Source organism: Cynocephalus volans, chromosome 16 (genome assembly GCF_027409185.1).
Source record: "Cynocephalus volans isolate mCynVol1 chromosome 16, mCynVol1.pri, whole genome shotgun sequence".
Classification (NCBI taxonomy): Eukaryota; Metazoa; Chordata; class Mammalia; order Dermoptera; family Cynocephalidae; genus Cynocephalus; species Cynocephalus volans.
In genome coordinates this window covers 6,901,804-6,920,989 of record NC_084475.1, presented here as the reverse complement: position 1 = coordinate 6,920,989, position 19,186 = coordinate 6,901,804, and the positions used below count along the sequence as shown (strand labels likewise).

Sequence of the window (19,186 nt, the reverse complement as noted above, 5' to 3'; positions counted from 1 at the left end):
GAAAGATAAGCTGATACCACCAAAACATGCAACAGGTTAAAACACAGTTATCAAATATAAGATGAATGATTAAAAAAAAAACCTCTGTGAAAACAATTACAGAGAACATAACAATATTATCACTGGATTATAACCTATCTACAAACCTGAGTTAATGTCTTACTCAAATTCCTTGAAATTATGTCTTAATGGTTCTAATTTACAGATTATTTATAGAGTTCAACAAATCAACTTTATAATACTCTCAGTCCCACATAGGAAATGTTATTTTTATCCTATAGATAAATGAAAATTAAGACATTTGTGCCATAACTTTATAAGTAGAACTTATTTCACTCTCAATTCTATTTTCCCTATACTATACTTAGATGCAAAAATATAAAATATATGCAAACAAAATAAGTTCCACAGTATACTAAAAGAATAATGTACCATAATTATGTATGGTTTATTCCAGAAACATAAGAATGGTTCAACATCAGCAAATCTAATAATGTAACTCATTACATTAATGTTCGGGGCAAAAAGTTATGATTGTTACCTTTGGATGCCAAAAAGGATTTGCGCATTGTTGAGCAACTTTTTTTTTTTTTTTAAAGATGAGTGGTAAGGGGATCTTAACCCTTGACTTGGTGTTGTCAGCACCACGCTCTCCCAAGTGAGCCAACCAGCCATCCCTATATAGGGATCCGAATCTGTGGCCTTGGTGTTATCAACACCACACTCTCCCAAGTGAGCCACGGGCCGGCCCTTGAGCAACTCTTAAAAAACTGGAAGTATCTATCTTTAACACAATAAAGAATTTTTTTTAAAAAAATCAACATAAACTATCATAATCATGGGTAACACATTAATACATTTAATATTACTGTAAAAGTTTTAGCCAATGTAATAAGGAAAAAAAATATGAGGTATAAACATGAGAAAAGATTAAAGATTAAAAAGTGTCATTTTTGGATGATATAACTATTCACAAAGGAAACTCAGAAAATCAACTGAAAAACTACTATAACACATAAGAGAGTTCAGTGAGATGGCCAAATACAAAACAAATACACAAAAATTAATAGCCTCCCCATATACCAACAACAACTGATTATAATAGAGCAAGTAATGGGAGAAAAAGCAGATTCAAAATAACAACAAAATGTATAAAATACTTGGAAGACAACTTAAGAAATATGCAGGATACATGTGCAGAAAAACTATACAGCTTCATGGACAAATATAAAAGATGGCCTAAATTAAATGGTGATACCATGGCTCTTGGATTCAAATTGTGCAGATATCAAATTTCTGATAGTGTTTTTTTTAATTTTGTTTTTGGCCTTCCTACCCCCAGTAGGGAGTGCTGTGGTGGTAAGATGGTCATCTAGGTTCTCTTTCACTCTTTTCTGGGGAGTTGTTTCTCTGAAATCTCAAAAATTAATTCTTAGGTTTACTAGGGAAGATAATAAAAATTAGCCACATAATTTTTGATAAAGAATATCAGGGAAACCTGACTAGATATCAAAACATACTACAAAACTATATTAACTAAAACAGTATAATACAGGTACAGGAGCAGACAGATTGACCAGTGGCACAGAATAGAGAATTCAGAAATAGACCCATATATAATGGATACATAATATGGATACGTAATTTGTGATTAAAGCACATTTCAAATTAGTGGGAACTTATTTAAAAGATGGTAGGATATTCGTGTAAGTATTAGAAAAAAGGGGGAAAGTAGATTCCTACCTTATATATAAAAACTATAAGAAGAAAACATAAACAAATGCTTTTATAACTTTCTACTGGCAAAAGACTTTTTAAACATGACATTAAAAATACAAACCATACAGAAACATCTAAGAATAACACAAAACCCGTAAGTCATAAAGGAATAACACTGATAAATTTGACGATTTCAAATATTTTTTACATCTTAATGATAAAAGTCACCATAAAGTTAAATGACAAGAATACAAACAGGCAAAAATATTTCCAATATCAATGACAATGAGTAACGATCTTCATAAATAATGTGTTTCTACCCATCAGTCAGAAAAAACAAATATTCTAATAGAGAAATAAGCAAAAGACCTAAACGAGGATTAAAAGAGAAATCCAAAAGGTCATTAAACAAAAATGTTTAATATCATTAGTAAAGAAATGCAAGTTAAAACAAAGTATTTTTCTTACCAGCACAGATTATTACAATGATTAATGTAATGATTTGTAATAGTGTAAGATACTGATCTTTACAACCATTTAATCAGTTTTACTTTTGTATATCAGTGACCTAAGTTATTTTGCTGTTCTGTGTTTATAAATCAAATGAAATTATAAAAGGATTCTGACAGTATTTTGTACATACATATATATGTTGTCCAAATAACAATAAATGATAAAAAAATTTCAATATTAGGATGTGCAGAAATTGGCACTCAAGATGCTAATAATTCTAGCAATTTATGTGATAACATTTTTTTTTTTGTCTTTTTCGTGTACTCAGCCAGTGAGCACACCAGCCATTCCCATATGGGATCCGAACCCGCAGCGGGAGCGTCGCCGCACTCCCAGCCCCGCACTCTCCCGAGTGCGCCACGGGCTTGGCCCATATGTGATAACATTTCTAAATGAACATACTCTTTGACTTGGGAATTACAGTTTGGCTATTTATCTAAAGAAAAGATGCATAAGTACAGAAATATGTACAAGGACATTTATTACAGCACTATTTATAGATTACAAATGTTTATAGGATATTGGTTAAATAAATTAATACAACTGAAATAAGGAAATCTATTATATAAATATTCATGTATAAATCCAAAAAAGGCCTAGAAATACTTTTCTACTGCACTGTTTAATAACAGTTCTTTTGGAGGAAACTCTATTTTACCACTTCTGAATTGTCAAACTTTCATAATCAGCATGTACCCCTTCAGCAGGAAAAACTCTCTAACATTTTCATTTCAGAAAATAAAAGTAAAATAAACCAAAATGATCCTGACAAAGGAATTTAGTTTCTGGATCTATGAGTAGAGTCCTCCTATCCCACCAAATGTAACAGTTTAAATTCAGGCTCTAGAACACTTTTGATAGTCATTCATCACAATATATTCTCACTACATGGGAGAATGTATCTCTGAAGCTACAATACTAAAACTAATCAGTCTGCCATATATTCAATAAATATCTGCCAAGGGCTGAAAGATTTAAAAACATTTCTGGAAATACAGCAGGCTAGGATGTTTGAAACAACCTTCCCTTGGAAAACCACTATAAAGGCAGGATGAAATATGAAAAAAGACATTAAAAGCACTGAAAATTTGATAAAATATTACGGATCTGCCATGGCAAAAATCTAAGGGAAATTAAGACCATAAGACAGGCAAAAGAGGCACCAAAGTCACATATGGCCTAAGGGCACCTACAGACCTTGAATTTCCACTTCCAGGGCATGATTGTGTCAAGCAGATAGTCACAACCCAAACCCACCCAGGGCAGAAGGTTCAATACAAAAGCTTTCCCACTTCAAGCTGGGCCTCCAAAGGGCTACACTCTCAGGGAAAGGGTAAACCAGAAGAAAATTTCCCCCACCCTGGGGGGGCTGCAAAGAAGTTGCATTGGCAGTGCAGGGGTTGGAGGTTCCCCTGTGAAATGTTAACACAGTCCAAATTAATATTTCCTGGTGACTGAAACAAACAAACAAAATAAACAAACCAAACATACAAAACACAAGCCATAAATTTAGCAGTTTATAGTACTATCAGAGAGGTAAAGATGTCTAGGTACGTGGAAGAAGTGAATAAAAATTGTCCCTGGAAAAACACATCTTCATCCTAGCTCTCAAAGAAACCTCACAAATAATTTTTCAAGAACAACGAGAAGCAAGTAGTTAAAAAATGAAGCATAAAAGAAACGAAACCATGAACAACAACTTAGAAAAACAAGAGACAGAAACAGGTTCACAAAAATCTCAGATATCAGAATTACCAAAGATAAAACAACCATGTCTACCAGATTTAACAAAATAGACAGGTGTGAAAATATCTGCAGGAAACACAGAATTTTCTTTAAAAGCAGTAACGAAAATTAAGAATTCAATGGAGTTAACTGCAAATTAGAGACAATAAAACAGAGAAACCGGGAACTGAAAGACAAGAAGAAATTATCTACAATAAAGACGAAAAGAATATATGAAAAAGAAGCCAAGAAGCATGGTGATAAATTGAGATGGCCTAATACGTGGTTAATAAGAATTTCATAAGAGGAGGAAAAGAAGAGCAGGGCACAGATAATATTTGAAGAGATAATGGCTAATCATTATCCAGAATTGGTAAAAGACAACAACCCACAGATTCCAGAAGCACCACGAATAACAAGTAAGAGAAATAAAAAGATGCATCATAGTGAAACTATGGGAACACCACAGATAAAGATTTTAAAAGCAGCCAGGGAAAAAGAGCAGAAAGAAACAACAAGTAAATGGGGTCGGCCATGGCTCACTCGGGAGAGTGCGGTGCTGATAACACCAAGGCCCCGGGTTCGGATCCCATATAGGAATGGCCGGTTCGCTCACTGGCTGAGCGTGGTGCTGACAACACCAAGTCAAGGGTTAAGATCCCCTTACCGGTCATCTTTAAAAAAAAAAAAAAAAAAGAAACAACAAGTAAATGATTTCTTAATAGTAACAATGGGAGCCAGAAGATGGTAATGATATACTACTCAAGTGTGTTGAGGAAAAAAAAAATCTAGAACTATACATAACAAAAATATGTTTACAATAAAGTTATTTCAGTGAACAAAAACCTAGAGAATTAACCCCCAGCAGATATATACTAAAAGAATACTAAAGGAATAATTCAGGCAGAAGAAAAGTGACCCCAGATATGTAAGATGCAAAAAGAAAGAGGTACATACATAGATAAATCTAAATGAACACTGACAGCATAAAATAAAGTTTTATGAGACTTAAAAGGGGGGGGGGGCAAAATTAAAACATATGCCACCACCACCAAGTCAACAGCAGGTAAATAGTGTTCTGAGGTCATCATTTCATTTGGGAGAAGGGTAAAGATACTATTGACATCAAACTTTGGCATATTAACAATGCACATAACAATTTCTAAGAGAAAAACCAAAGGGGACCTACTGAGTAGTAGAGGTGGAAAATACAAAATGACTGAACAAACAAACAAAAAAAATCAATCTGAATGAAAGCAAGAAATGAAAGAAAAAGGAACATAAAACAGGCAGGATAGACAGAAAACACATTAAAAGATGATGTATCTTGCATAGCCTCCTAACTCCAAGGTCATGGATTCAGATCCCCGTACTGGCCAGCTACCAAAAACAAAAAAAGAGATGATATATCTAAACCTAATATAATGATAATCACATTAAATGTAAACAGGTTAAATGTTGAAATTAAAAGAAAGATTTTAGAAATAGTAAAGAAAAAAATCCAACTATTTGCCAGGGATACACAGGAAACACAAGAATGAAAAGTTGACAGTCTAAGGAATGAAAATATTTATAGTACACAATGGTTTGAATATATTAAATATCAGATAAGCCACATTTAAAGCAAAGAGCTTTAAAGAGATGAAGGAGGTCACTTAATACATAAAGCAAAACTTAATACAAATATATGAAAAACAGACAATTTCCATAATCATAGTGAGAGACATAAATATACCTTTCTTAGTAACTTATAAAACAAACAGCCGGGCCGAGCCCGTGGCGCACTTGGTAGAGTGCTGCGCTGGCAGCGCGGCGACGCTCCCGCCGCGGGTTCGGATCCTATATAGGACTGACCGGTGCACTCACTGGCTGAGTGCCGGTCACGAAAAAACGACAAAAAAAAAAAAAAAAAAAAAAAAAAACAGCCAAAAATCAAAATACAGAAGATTTAAACATTGTGATTTTAAAAAATGACTTAATGGCAAAACTAAACTATTTTGTTCAGGGATGCAAACACAGATGGTTAAACTATGAGGAAAAGCAAATGGAGGGCTAGCCAATTAGCTCAGTTGGCTAGAGTGCAGTGTTACAGGGTCAAGGGTTCAGATTCCTGCACCAGCCAACTGACCAAAAAGAAAAAAAAACCCCAAAACAAAAAGAAAAGCACATGATTACCACAAAAACTAGAAGAGTGATTACCTCTAAGATAATGAGAGGGTTGTGATCAGGGAAGAGTACACAAGTGTCCAGGGTGCTAGAAATAGTTTGCCTCTTGTATGTAATGATTAAATGAAGTTAACTTTACAATGATTTTCTGGAAACTTTTTTGTAAAGGGCCAGATAGAAATATTTTAGGCTTTTCAGGTCCCATCTGTCTTTGTCATACATTCTTATTTCTACAACTCTTTAAAAATCATTCCAGGGCTAGCCAGTTAGCTCACTACGTTAGAGCGCAGCCTTATAACCCTAAGGTCATGGGGAAATCATTCTTAGCTTGCCAGCTATGGGCTGTAGATTGCAACTCCTGCATGAAAATGTTCATGTTTTATGTACTTTAACAAAAAATACAGAAGAATCACTTACATGTAAAAGGGCAAAAATAATTCTTTATCCATCTATTCTTCCAACAAATAGTTTTGAGCACCCATTGCTAGAGACTGAAAACTGAACAAGATATTATCTCTTATGTGTCAAGTAGGGGAAATCAGTTAAAATAATTACATCTTTGCACTGGCCAGTTAGCTTAGTTGGTTAGAGTGCAGCCAAGGTCAACAGTTCAGATCCCTGTAACAGCCAGCCACAAAAAAAAAAAAAAAACAATAATAATTACACCTTTTTGTAATAAGTACTGTGAGAGAGCGAAACAGCAGTAAACAAAGTCCCTGCTCTCATGGGATTAACATTTTAGTGAAAGAAGAACAATGAATTAATTACATAGTTGAAAATTAAAATATATGCATTATTAAATGAAAAAGTATTAAAACTATATACCACATACCAATGACAATGAGTAATCTACAACAAACACAACAATATGGACAAATTTCACCAAAGTAATGTTGAACAAAAGGAGCTAGACACAAGAGTACATACTTTATGATTCCTTTTACACAAAGCAAAAACAGAAAAAACTCATCTATGCTGTTAAAAGTCAGGATACTGGCTATTACTGGTGGCAAGGAGGTGGCTAATAACTGGAAGGGAGCACAAGGGGGACTTCTGTGGGGCTGGTAATACTTTGTTTCTTGTGCTGGTACAGTCTGTGAAAATTCATTAAACTGTAGACATGTGTACTCTTCCATATGTATTAATATGAATCAATTAAAATTTTAAGTATATATCAAAACTTATATATGCCAGGTGATAATAACTAAGAATTAAAATAAAGCAGGATTAGGGTGAGTGACAAGGTGTGAGGGACTGCTATGTTAGAGAAGTTAGTGAGGGGAGTCTGCTCTGCTAATGTCATTTTTAGCAACAACCTGGTGAAGAGGTTGCTGATATCTGAGAAAAGAATGTTTCTGGAAGAGGGAATAGCAAGTACAAAGGCCCAGAAGCAAAAGACTGCTTCACGGGTGTTCAAGGAACTTCAGAGAGGCCAGCGTGGCTACAGCGTCACAAGGGAAAAGAACAGTTGTAGGTGTCAGTGTCAGGCAGATGAGGGAAGCACAGATCACGTAGACAAAAACAGAGACACTACTTTAGAGGCTAATGCAGAGAACCAGAAGAACAGAAAAGTGGTCAGATTTTAATATATTTTAAAGGAAAAATGGGAAAATCTGAGGGATTTGATTTGGGATATGAGGTTATGACCTAAAAAACTGGATGGACTAAAATGTCACTTCTCAAGACAAGGCAGACTACAGGAAGAGCAGTTTGTTGTGGTTGTTTTGGTAGTGAAGGAGGAGCAAGAGTTCTTTTTTGGACATGTTAAAGTTCAAGCTGTGCATTAGACATAAGAGGAAATATCAAGTAAAGAGTTGAACATATAATGATCAGGGAGACCAGAACCCAAGTGAAGGTCTGACAAGTTCATTCATCCCAAAAGGCAGATATGGGTACTGATGCATGCATTTTGGCAAATCTGATGTAGGAGCATGTATAAGTTCTGTTCTGATTGTTTTTATTCTCTCAGTAAAATAAAAAAAGGCAAGGCCATCAGTTGAATTAACAGAAGAGTTGCTGGAGGTTAGCAGATGACAAAAATATGAAATATTCATTGAGGAAAGCGAACTAACTAGAAATATAATAGGACAGGCAGACAGCTATAGGTTCACATGAGGTTAGTGGTCATGAACGTAAAGTGAGACCAATCAGTTTGCATATGTGTTTTCTTCCAACCACACTGAGCTTCTTAGAGGCAAAGGAAAGGTGGAGAATTAGATTTAACCAGGGCTGAGATTTTTTCAGGCAAATATGATGGAGAGAGTAGGGAAAGGGAATTGAGGAGTATACACAAATCAGTGATTATGAAGCACAGAATCCAAGTAGGGAGGATAAGGAACTTTTCACTGCAACAGAAAAGGGAAGTTAAGGTTTGGTTCCTATTTCAATACCTAATATATACTTTGATTTGCATAATGATTATGAGGCCCAGTCACAATCATACAGCTAGCAGAAATGTCTACAGATCATTGAGTACATCTCTTGTCTTCAGGTAAGATTCAACCTAAACTGACACATGACAGATGGGTAGTCGCACTATTAAAAACCAAAAGAAAAAGGGATTTCAGGCAGAAAAGAGTGATAGACAACATTAACAAATTCTACAAAACATATATGCCCCAATAGGTAATCTGTAATCTCATTTAATATTTTTTAAACTTTGGTTCAAAATTGAGAAAAATAGAGACAACAGTTACCCAACATACCTCAATCTACCCAAGCAGATCTGTACATCAAACATTTCTAACATTTTAAAATATGGCTAAGAAGACATATTAATATCAAAAATTTTTGAGCTGTTTTCATAAGTGCTTTAGTAATTACAATCATCCTAATGAATGCATGTTTTTATGAGATAGTAGAGGGGGAGAAAGTGCATTTTAAAACACGTTAACAATACAGAAGCCTAAATCACTTAGGAAAAAAGGAGTATTATCCAACTCTACCGAAGCAAAGAAAAATAACTTTCCTAAACAGAGATCTAGGATGAAAACTCCTAATCTCACAGACCCCATCTCCCAAGATCCCACTTAAGGCAATACCTAAGGCATTAATGGACAGAGTATACTTAAGTACAGAGGTCTTGTATGGTATCAACAAATTACCCAAAGGAACTAGAGAAGATTAACACAAAATCCTATATTGGCTAGCTCAGGATCTCAACCTCGGCACTACTGACATTTTGGACCAGAAAATTCTTTGCTGTGGGGGGCTGTCCTAACATTGTAGGATGTTTACCAGCATCCCTGGCCTCTTCACAGCAGAAACTTATGGCACCATCCCCCGACCCCTAGTCGTGACAACCCAAAATGACTTTAGATATTAATAAATGTCCTCCAAGGGGCAAAACTGCCCCTGGTTGAGAACCACTTAACTTGGGTATAATATTTTTAAGATCTTCAGATCTCATTTATAGGCTAGAAACAAACCCATCTAAAATCTATATAGATTAGCTTTTCTACCATTTTACTGAATAAGCCCTGGGATAACTCAAATACCACAAACTGATCAAATTTTAAAAGGAGAAAAATAAAAATTTTAGTTATAGGAACACATAAGTTTGGCAAAGATAAAAATCAAATTTCAGGACTGGAATCACTTCCTTGGCAGACCACTAAGCTGCCGGCTTAAAGGCACTTTATTATACTAAAAAAATAGGATCAGCTCTTGTAAAAAGTTAATTTACTGTTAGAGATTTGAATCTAAATAAGTGATGCATAGGTAAAACTATAAACGTTTCTCCCTAAGGCCTCATTTCCCATGAGAAATTAATGGAAGAGAAACTTTGCTTGAGTGTTCCTGGGCTCTTGTCTCCTACAACAGGTGTCAAATTTCTTCAGGTGAATGCTTACCGGTAAGGGATTGGATAAGGAATGTTGCGGTGAGGATCGTGCAACTGGTGGAACACTTCTGCCAGGGCTCGTTCCTGGCCCGCTTCCCCCAGCAAACTGGCCAACAGGGAAAAATGGATATGAATAATTCAAAACAGTACTATGATTCAGATAAGGAGAGTAAAAGATATAATACACAAACAGGTCTTAATAATATTTGGCCCATTTAACTCAATACATCTTATTCTGGAGAGAAAATGCCACATAAGTGAAATTTTGCTCTTTTCAAAAAGATTTTAAAGAAGGAGCTCTAGCGGAAATGTATCAAGATATAAAGAAAACATGGCTAGAAAGCAGAAGGTACACATGGTTCTCAAAAAACATGAGAGAAGAATGTTTTCCCTTCTTGTCTCAAAATACATGAAGCAGAAATACAGTGGTGCAGGAGATGTTAGTGCCTTCTTTAGCAACCACTAACGATGGGTCGCTGAGCTCACTACATGTTCCACTGGACTACAGGGAAGAGGACAAATGAAGAGTCCCAGTCATTCCACCTCAATCCTTGTAAAACACAAAACCTGGTCTAGCCAAGAGAAAAATCACTTCATTTGTGAATTCTTATATCATCACAGACAAGACACATAATAGACAATTTAAATTTAGGAAGTCAGCAGCAATTTCCTTTTATTGAAAGATGAGGCAGCATTAGATTGATGAAGACAGTGAAGAAGGAGAGAAGAGCACAGTAAAGGCAAAATCTTGCATTCTAAAGCCTTAAATGAATATAAGCATTTAGGTTTAAAAAAAAATTACTATAGATTTTTTTCCCCCAAAATTTAACTTACCTCAAAGTAATCACTAATTTTATGTCCCCTAGGAGTGCCTTTCCCTGAAAATGAAATCAAAGTAAGTACAGTTTTTCCAATACACATGTAAACTACCATTCACTAAAACATACTGTGTATTCAATAACTGCATACATTGCTATAAACTCAAGTGTCAGCTTTATTTTTAACAAATTGTACCCTAAACAGATTGTTTCCTCCATATAATAAGACTGTCCAAGCAGTGAAAAGAATTTTTCAAAGCTTGTTTGCCTTTAAAATTTGATAAAGAAAAATTTTCTTCCTTTGATAAATATGCTAAGAAAATGTATGCCATAATTGTGAATCAAAATAAAACTAATCTATAATCCACACCCCAATATAAGAGAACAGAGAATTTTAAAAAACTAATCAGAACTAAAGAGATGATTTCTTTTCATACAAAACTTTAAATGAACTTGTCATTTTGAAAGCATTTTCCTCAAAAAGAAAAAAATAATCTATAGATTTAAAAAAAAATAGGAGTAATGCAAAAAGACTGGTATTTCCACTTCTTAGAATAGGAGGAAAAAGCCAAATCATTTATTCTTTCTTTGATTATATAAAGATAATTTGAGATTATAACCATCATATTAACAGATTTATTCCAGTGGACTCCAATGTTCAGCTAAATAATTGCTATGAAAGAGCAGTAGATAGAAAGGACAGCAATGTAAATAAAACCATTTCTCACTGCCCATTATTCACAAATCTCTGGTCTACTGCAAGACATAGTAAAAACTCCAGCATCACTCTTTTCTGTATAATACATGCTTGGTCTGAAGAAAACCCTGTGATGAGAAGATCGTTAACTTACAACAGGGAAAACAAGTGTCCCCAAAGAACTGACACTTCTGTCAGGTGTATATCAAATGGCAAGTCTATAATAAACAGCCTGATATTCCCTTAAGATACACAAACCTCCTTTGTTAGGAATTCCTGTGTACAAACGAATGAGTTAGAAAATTCTAAGTACACAAGAATTTAGTATTTTCACTGGTATAAAATTATTACTACCTTGGCTAGTTTCATATGGTTCAGCTTTTCTTTTCCGATTTCGCTGGTCATTCTGCTTTTTCTCAGGAGTCTGTTAAATACCACATATGTCACAATTAGCATTCTGGTAAATTTTTCATGTTAGAAAAAATAGAGAGTATGTATAAAATATCAAATATATAAAGAGATGTATCTGACACATACAAATCCTGAATCACTGTCCCAATCTTAGAACAGAGTAAAAGAGTACAGGGTCTAGAACTAAACCATCTACACAAATTTTGGCAGACTGCTTAAGATATCAGAGCTTCGATTTATTCATCTGTAAATCAGAGTTGCTACAAAGCTTAAATAAGATATTTTGTAAAGCACAGATGTAGTACAGATGTCTACCATAGAGTAGGCTCTGAGACCACTGCTGTTACAATATTTCTACCTTAAAAGAGTTTAAAACCAATCCCTTTTTTCCGAAAAGGAAAGGTCTGCATAATCTAATTTACTGAATGTTTTATCTAAGTGCAAAGTAGGTGGTTGCAGACTTAGATCCACATCTTTGCAGCTAGGTTATCTGCCTAATGAAAAAAATCTTCCATTCAAGCAGGACGAAAAAAAGAAAAAATAAACCTTCAAATTCTGTTACTAAAGTCAGCCAGTGTCGCACTCTGTTGAAGTACAGACAAGTGTTAAACTTCAAGAGCACTAAACTAATTCAGCTAAAACTGCAAATTTCTGCCCTTTATTGATGGCGACTACACAAAAATTTAAAAGAGGAAAAAAAGAGAAGACCCATGCATGATTATAATAATAAAATTCATTAGGGCTACCTCATAGCTGTACAGATGCAAACAGCACACAACTCAAAGGAGAGCCAGTCCACAGACTACAGCAGTGTCCCTGGAGTTATGCAATGCTACATCTTTTAACCCAGACTGAGAGTGTGGGAATATGGAAAGTCCTGCAACAGATGTAGCTTCTTACCTCTACTTCTTTATCACTCAAGGACCCCACGCTGCACAAGCTCTGGTTGGAAGATTCACTATTGAGTGGCCCCTAGAAAGAAAAAAAAAATGAATCAAAAGAAATTTTAATTTAAGATGACAGCAAAACTGAGGAAGAAGTCTGCTAATTTTGATGTCTAAGTCAGAGAAGCCAAGTGTTAACCGCAACACCTCCAACCCAATTTGAAAAGACCTCAACTACAGTACTGTACCCTCCATGTTAAAATTCTCTAGCTACTATTATTTTCATTTCCTTTATAAACTCTGTACTTGTGCAGATTTTCCCTTCTACAGTACTTCCACATGTACAGAATTCATTCTTTAAGGAAAATAAGCATGGGAAATCAATTCTCCTGGCCTCTTGTATCATAAAACCAATATCTGAAAGTTGAGTATGTTAAGGGTTCCTTTGAAGGGTGTTCAGGGAACATAATGAAGGAAATGCTTTTCTGAGTCATGCTTTATAGAGACATGAATGCTAGCTTTAAAAAGTTCTAAGAGATCGACTTTTGGTATAACAGCATGAGAAGTTCCACTAGTCTTCTCCTTAGAAAAAGGGTGAAAATTACAAAAAGATAAGCATTCAAAGCCTCTGGAAATGGTCCTAAGGGCAAACAGCAAATGAAGAAACATCAACTCAATAAAATCTATAAAAATGCAGTCAGAAAGGTGAAAGTCTGTGGTATTTGACCGAAGACCACTCCCCCCCACACAACCCCCCATCTCAGCTAGGCTCTACATGCTGCAGCTAGGGTACACAGGACTCCCTCTTTCCCAAGATCCAAGCCGAAGTACTTTCTTCCTAGGAGGAGCATAACTACAGCACTTCTCATCCTGCCCCCAAGTCCCCTGATGTTGAGACTAAGTTCCAGGCAAGCACTATCAAAGGCAGGGGCTCCCTTCTTCTGTCCAAACCCTACTTGTGGACCAGAGGCTCTACTGTAGGCACAGCACACTGAGAATACTGGGGACCTAATGGCCCTTTTTCCCGGCTCATGAGATGGGGCTCCGCGACAGGAGAGACAAGCCAAGAGGACTTCAGGCTGCTGACCCCCCTCCCCTCCCAGCACTCAGCTCCCAGAGCTGGGGTATCACTCAGAGAAGTTTGCCATTGTCCTCACCCCTCCCTCCAGAACCCTGGCTCAGATATTTTGTCTAAGAGAAGAAGCAGGAACACGCAGTATCCCAAAGGACTCATTTGCAATAGAGTGTGAGAGGGTGTTCTCAGGAACAGTGGAGGTTGTGGTAAAAGGCAACTGGAAGGAAATTTGTGGATGTAATGAAGGTACAGCCTAGACTGCAGGCTGGCTAGTTTGCAGGAAAGAACTGGGGCATAAGACAGTTGGGAGGAGCCCTCCTGGGGTCAGAACAAATAGCTAACAAAGACCTCAGAAATTCTTCCTTCACAGGAGCCACAATTTGATTGGATTAGTTTATAGAGGAATTTACAGCTAGGAGCATTGTTGAAAACAGTGGAGCAACAGCGAAGTTTAACAGGTGGGTATAGTCAGGGAAAGAGAGGAAGAAAGCCCTACCAGCACCACAGTCATCCCTGAGGAACAACATCAGAGGCTTAAGACTAGTGGTGAGGGTGGGGAGGCAGGGTAGAACAGACTTTACAAAAATAATCCAGCTAGTCACTAAACAACAACAAAAGAGCAAATAACAATAACAAGCCCCAGAAGACAGGAGAGAAGTCAGTACCCAGAACTGCTACAATATATCATCTAAAATATCCAGTTTCGAATAAAAAAAACCCCACAAAACATGAAAAAAAAATAGAAAAGTATGATCCATACACCAAAAAATAAAAAAAAATTTTTAAAAATCAGGCAACAGAAACTAAACTGCCTATGAGAGTGACCAGATGTTGGATTTAACAGAAAAATATTTCAAAACAGTCATTATGAATATGTCTACAGAGCCAAAGGAAACCAAGCTTAAAGAAATAAGGAAAGGTATGGATAACAATGTTGTATCAAGTACAGACTATATCAATAGAGACACAGAAATTAAAAAAAAAAAAAGAACCAAATGGAAATTTCAGAGTTGAAAAGTACAATAAGTGAGACAAGGACAACAAAAACACCTCACTGGGTGGAGAACAGAATAATAGAGTAGAACTGGCAGAAGTAAATAATTAGCAAACTTGAAGAAAGAATGACAGACTAAGTAAACTGATTAACAGAGAGAAAACAGAATGAAGAAAAATGAACTGAGCCTCAGAGAAATAATTACGGCACAAGAAGAAGAGGAGAGTGAGAAAGGAACAAACAAAATATCTGAAGAAATAATGGCTGAAAACGTCTCAAATTTATTGAAAAGCAACATATACATACAGGAAGCTCAATGAACACCAAGTAGGATAAACACAAAGAGACCCACAAATGGATGCAGCAAAGGAAAAATGCTCAAAGGCAGAGACAAGGAGTAAACTTTGAAAGCAGCAAGAGAAAAACAACCCGTCACTTACAAAGAAACCCAGGTAAGATTAACAGCTGACTTCTCAGCAAAAACAATGTAGATGAGAAGGCAGCTGGATAACATTGAAAGTGTTCAAATAAAAAAATGTCAACCAAGAATCTTATATTGAGCGAAGCACTCTTCCAAAACTGAAGGAAAAATAAAGATTTCCTCAGGTTAAAAAAGAGAGAGAGAAATTTTCTCAACCTGATAAATGGCATCTATGAAAAACCCACAACAAACAACGACACTAATGGAGAAAGACTGGATGCATTTCCCCTGGGATGAGGAACAAGACAAGGATGTCCACTCTTACTACTTCTACTCAACATTGTCCTGAAAGATCTAGCCAGGGTAGTTAGGCAATAAAAGGCATCCAGATTAGAAAGGAAGATGTAAAACTATCCCAATTCACAGATGACATGATCTTGCTTATAGAAAAACTCACAAAGGATCCACTAAATAATGTTAGAATATTCTAACAATATTTAATAATCATTAATAATAATAAATAAAATTTGTTAATAATAATAAAATAAATATTGTTACAACTAAGTTCAGCAAAGTTGCAGGATACAAGATCAATATATAAAAATCAATTTTATTTCTATATGCTTGCAGTAAACAATATAAGAATGAAATTAAGAAAACAATTCCATACATATTAGCATCAAAAAGAATAAAATATTTAGAAATAAATTTAACAAAAGAAGTACAAAACACTCTGGAAACTACAAGGAAAAAAAGTTTGAAAGAAATAAAAAATCTAAATAAATGAAAACATCCTATGTTCATGGATCAGAGACTTAACATTGCTTAACAATATAGGATTCTTGGTTGGCAATACTCCTCTAACTGATCTACAGATTCAATGGAATTCCAGAATCACAGCTAACTTCTTTGTAAAAATTGACAAGCTAATTCTAAAATTCATATGGAACTGCAAGGGATCAGAATAGGCAAAACAATACTGAAAAAGAACAAAGTAAGAGGGCTTACACTCTCTGACTTTAAGAATGACTTATTACAAAGCAAGAATAATCAAGACAGTACAGTACTGGTATAAGGACAGATCAATGGAATATTACTGAGTCCAGAGATATTTGACAAACGCTCCAATACCATTCAATGATGGAAAGAACAATCTTTTCAGCAAAAGGTGCCAGGACAACTGATGGCAAAAGGCAGAACAATGAAGATGGACCTTTAAAGGGCTAGAACTATAACATGCTTAGAAGAAAACACGTGGGCAAATCTTTATGATCTCGAATTGGACAAAGGATTCATAGATATACCAAAGTACCAACAACAAAATAAAAAACAGGCAAATTGAACTTACTAAAAATTAAAAACTTTTGTGCTTGAAAGAACATACATAAATATAATAAAAAGACAACCCATGAAATAGGAGAAAATATTTGCAAATCTATACATCTGATAAGGGACTTGTATGCAATAATAAAGTAACAATTTGATAACAAAAAGAGAGAGCATGCCCATTTGAAAAATGGGCAGAGTTAGAACATTTCTCAAAAGACAATACAAAAGTGGCCAATAAGTACATGAAAAGATGTTCAACATCATGAACCATCAGGGAAATACAAATCAAAACAATAATGAAATATATCACTTCACATCCACTAGGATGGCTAGAATCAAAAAGTCAGACAAGAAATGTTGGCAAAAGTGTGGAGAAATTGGAACCCTCATACACTGCTGCTGGGAATGTAAAATGGTACAGCCACTTTTGGAAACAGTCAGGCAGTTAGTTCCTCCAACAATTAAACATAGAGTTATTATATGACCCCAAAATTCCACTCTTAGCTACATACCTAAGAGAAATGAAACTATGTGCACACATAAACATGGACACAAATGTACATTAAAGCATTATTTACAAAAGCCAAAAGTTTGAAATAACCTAAATTGTCCTTCAGCTAATAAATGGATAAACAAAATGGGGCATAGCCATATAATGGAATATTATTGAGGCATAAAAATGAATCAAGTACTAATACATTTTACAACATAGATGAACCCTGAAAACATTTTGCTAAAGTGAAAGAAGTCAGTCACAATAGACCACATATCAAATAATTCCATTCATATGAAAACCCAGAAAACGGTATAAAGCCAGTTAGATAGGAAGATGTTCTATTTCAGAGTAGGATGACTAGAGTCAACAATATTGTATTGTATATTTCAAAATAGTGAGGAGGTTTTTGAATGCTTTCATCACAAAGTATAAATGTTTAAGATGATAGATATGCTAATTACCTTAATTTGATCATTACACAATGTACACATGTATCTATCTAAATACCATGTTGTACCCCATTGATACAATTATTATGTGTCAATCATAATTTTTTTTAAAATCCGGAATAGAGAAACCTAGGACACACAAAATCCAACCTAACCTAAATTAGTGGTTGGGAGTTAGGGGGCAGAGAGAAAGGGTGAAGACATGGGGATGATGGCTAATGGGTACGGGGTTTCTTTTTGAGCTAATGATAAAATGTTCTAAAACTGTGTTGATGATTGTACATACCTATGAATAAGCTAAAAACTAGTGAATTGCACGCTTCAAATGGGTGAATTGTATAGTATGTGAATTATACCTATAAAGCTGTTAAAAAAAAAGTTACTAGGCTTAGTCTCAGAAATAATTTTCATTCCTATTAGGCATATTAAGTATTTCTTTCACTATATACTTAAAGCACTATTTTAAAATTGTAATTAGTTAAATATACCAGGGAGTTACATAGTGAGATACTTCTGAAGGTGCAAAGAAAAATGATAAAGTGAAACTAGGGAGAAGAAATAAAAACAAATTACATATTCCCAGTTACATAAATCAACAAAATACTTATTCCTACAATGATATAGAGCTCAATAATACGATTGAATGAAGGAAATCGTTTTTAAATGAAAGCAAGAGCTTTATTTATATAAGAATTCTACAATAATTTAAATAGAATATTTCTATGTACAAATTTTTAAAATATTTTATCCATGAATTATCTTTAACGTAACCATTATGAAGCATTTTCCCCCTTGGATAATAATAAACCCATATACTATATTTTAACTATCCACTTTACCACCAAATATCCCTCATTTTCAAAAAGAAATGGCAAGCGTGATGAATAAAATGATGACAGGACTTAACCTATTTTTTATCAGCAATTACTAATAATGAAATAAAGTATAAAGTATACAGTGGTATACACTGTAGTGTTTGAAATTTCAATGTAAGAATCACAAGAATCCTTGTGGTCCCTGGGATATATATATATATATATATATATATATATATATATATATATATATATATATATATATATTTTTTATCTTTGAACCAAGATTACCATTTATTCACTCTTTCAAATATTTCTTTCTTTTTTTTTTAAAATTTTTTTGTTTTATTTATTTATTTATTTATTTATTTATTTATAATTTTATTATGTCGATATACATTGTGGCTGATTATTGTTGCCCATCACCAAAACCTCCCTCCCTCCTCGGTCCCCCCCCAACAATGTCCTTTCTGTTTGCTTGTCGTATCAACTTCAAGTAATTGTGGTTGTTATATCTTCTTCCCCCCCCCCCGGTTTTGTGTGTGTGTGTGTGTGTGTGTGTGTGTGTGTGTGTGTGTGTGTGTCTGAATTATATATTAATTTTTAGCTCCCACCAATAAGTGAGAACATGTGGTATTTCTCTTTCTGTGCCTGACTTGTTTCACTTAATATAATTCTCTCAAGGTCCATCCATGTTGTTGCAAATGGCAGTATTTCATTCGTTTTTGTAGCTGAGTAGCATTCCATTGTGTAGATGTACCACATTTTCCGTATCCACTCATCCGATGGTGGACATTTGGGCTGGTTCCAACTCTTGGCTATTGTAAAGAGTG

At 34.9% G+C, this 19,186-nt stretch overlaps 1 protein-coding gene across 11 annotated transcripts in view; it reads right to left on the bottom strand.

Moving 5' to 3' along the window:
- TLK2 (tousled like kinase 2) overlaps positions 1-19,186 on the bottom strand; it is a 122,598-nt gene that overhangs the window by 65,824 nt on the left and 37,588 nt on the right. For 8 of the 11 annotated variants that reach the window (XR_010021976.1, XM_063081466.1, XM_063081467.1 and 5 more), the window contains exons 3-6: positions 12,791-12,862; positions 11,834-11,903; positions 10,799-10,842; positions 9,975-10,070 (exon numbers count right to left, since the gene is read on the bottom strand). Coding sequence is in view for 10 of the 11 variants with exons in the window: in XM_063081466.1 (XP_062937536.1) it covers positions 9,975-10,070; positions 10,799-10,842; positions 11,834-11,903; positions 12,791-12,862 (282 nt within the window). In the remaining variant the exon portion in view is untranslated. The remainder of the gene's footprint in view (positions 1-9,974; positions 10,071-10,798; positions 10,843-11,833; positions 11,904-12,790; positions 12,863-19,186) is intronic. The other 3 variants (XM_063081471.1, XM_063081473.1, XM_063081474.1) reach the window with 1 other exon arrangement.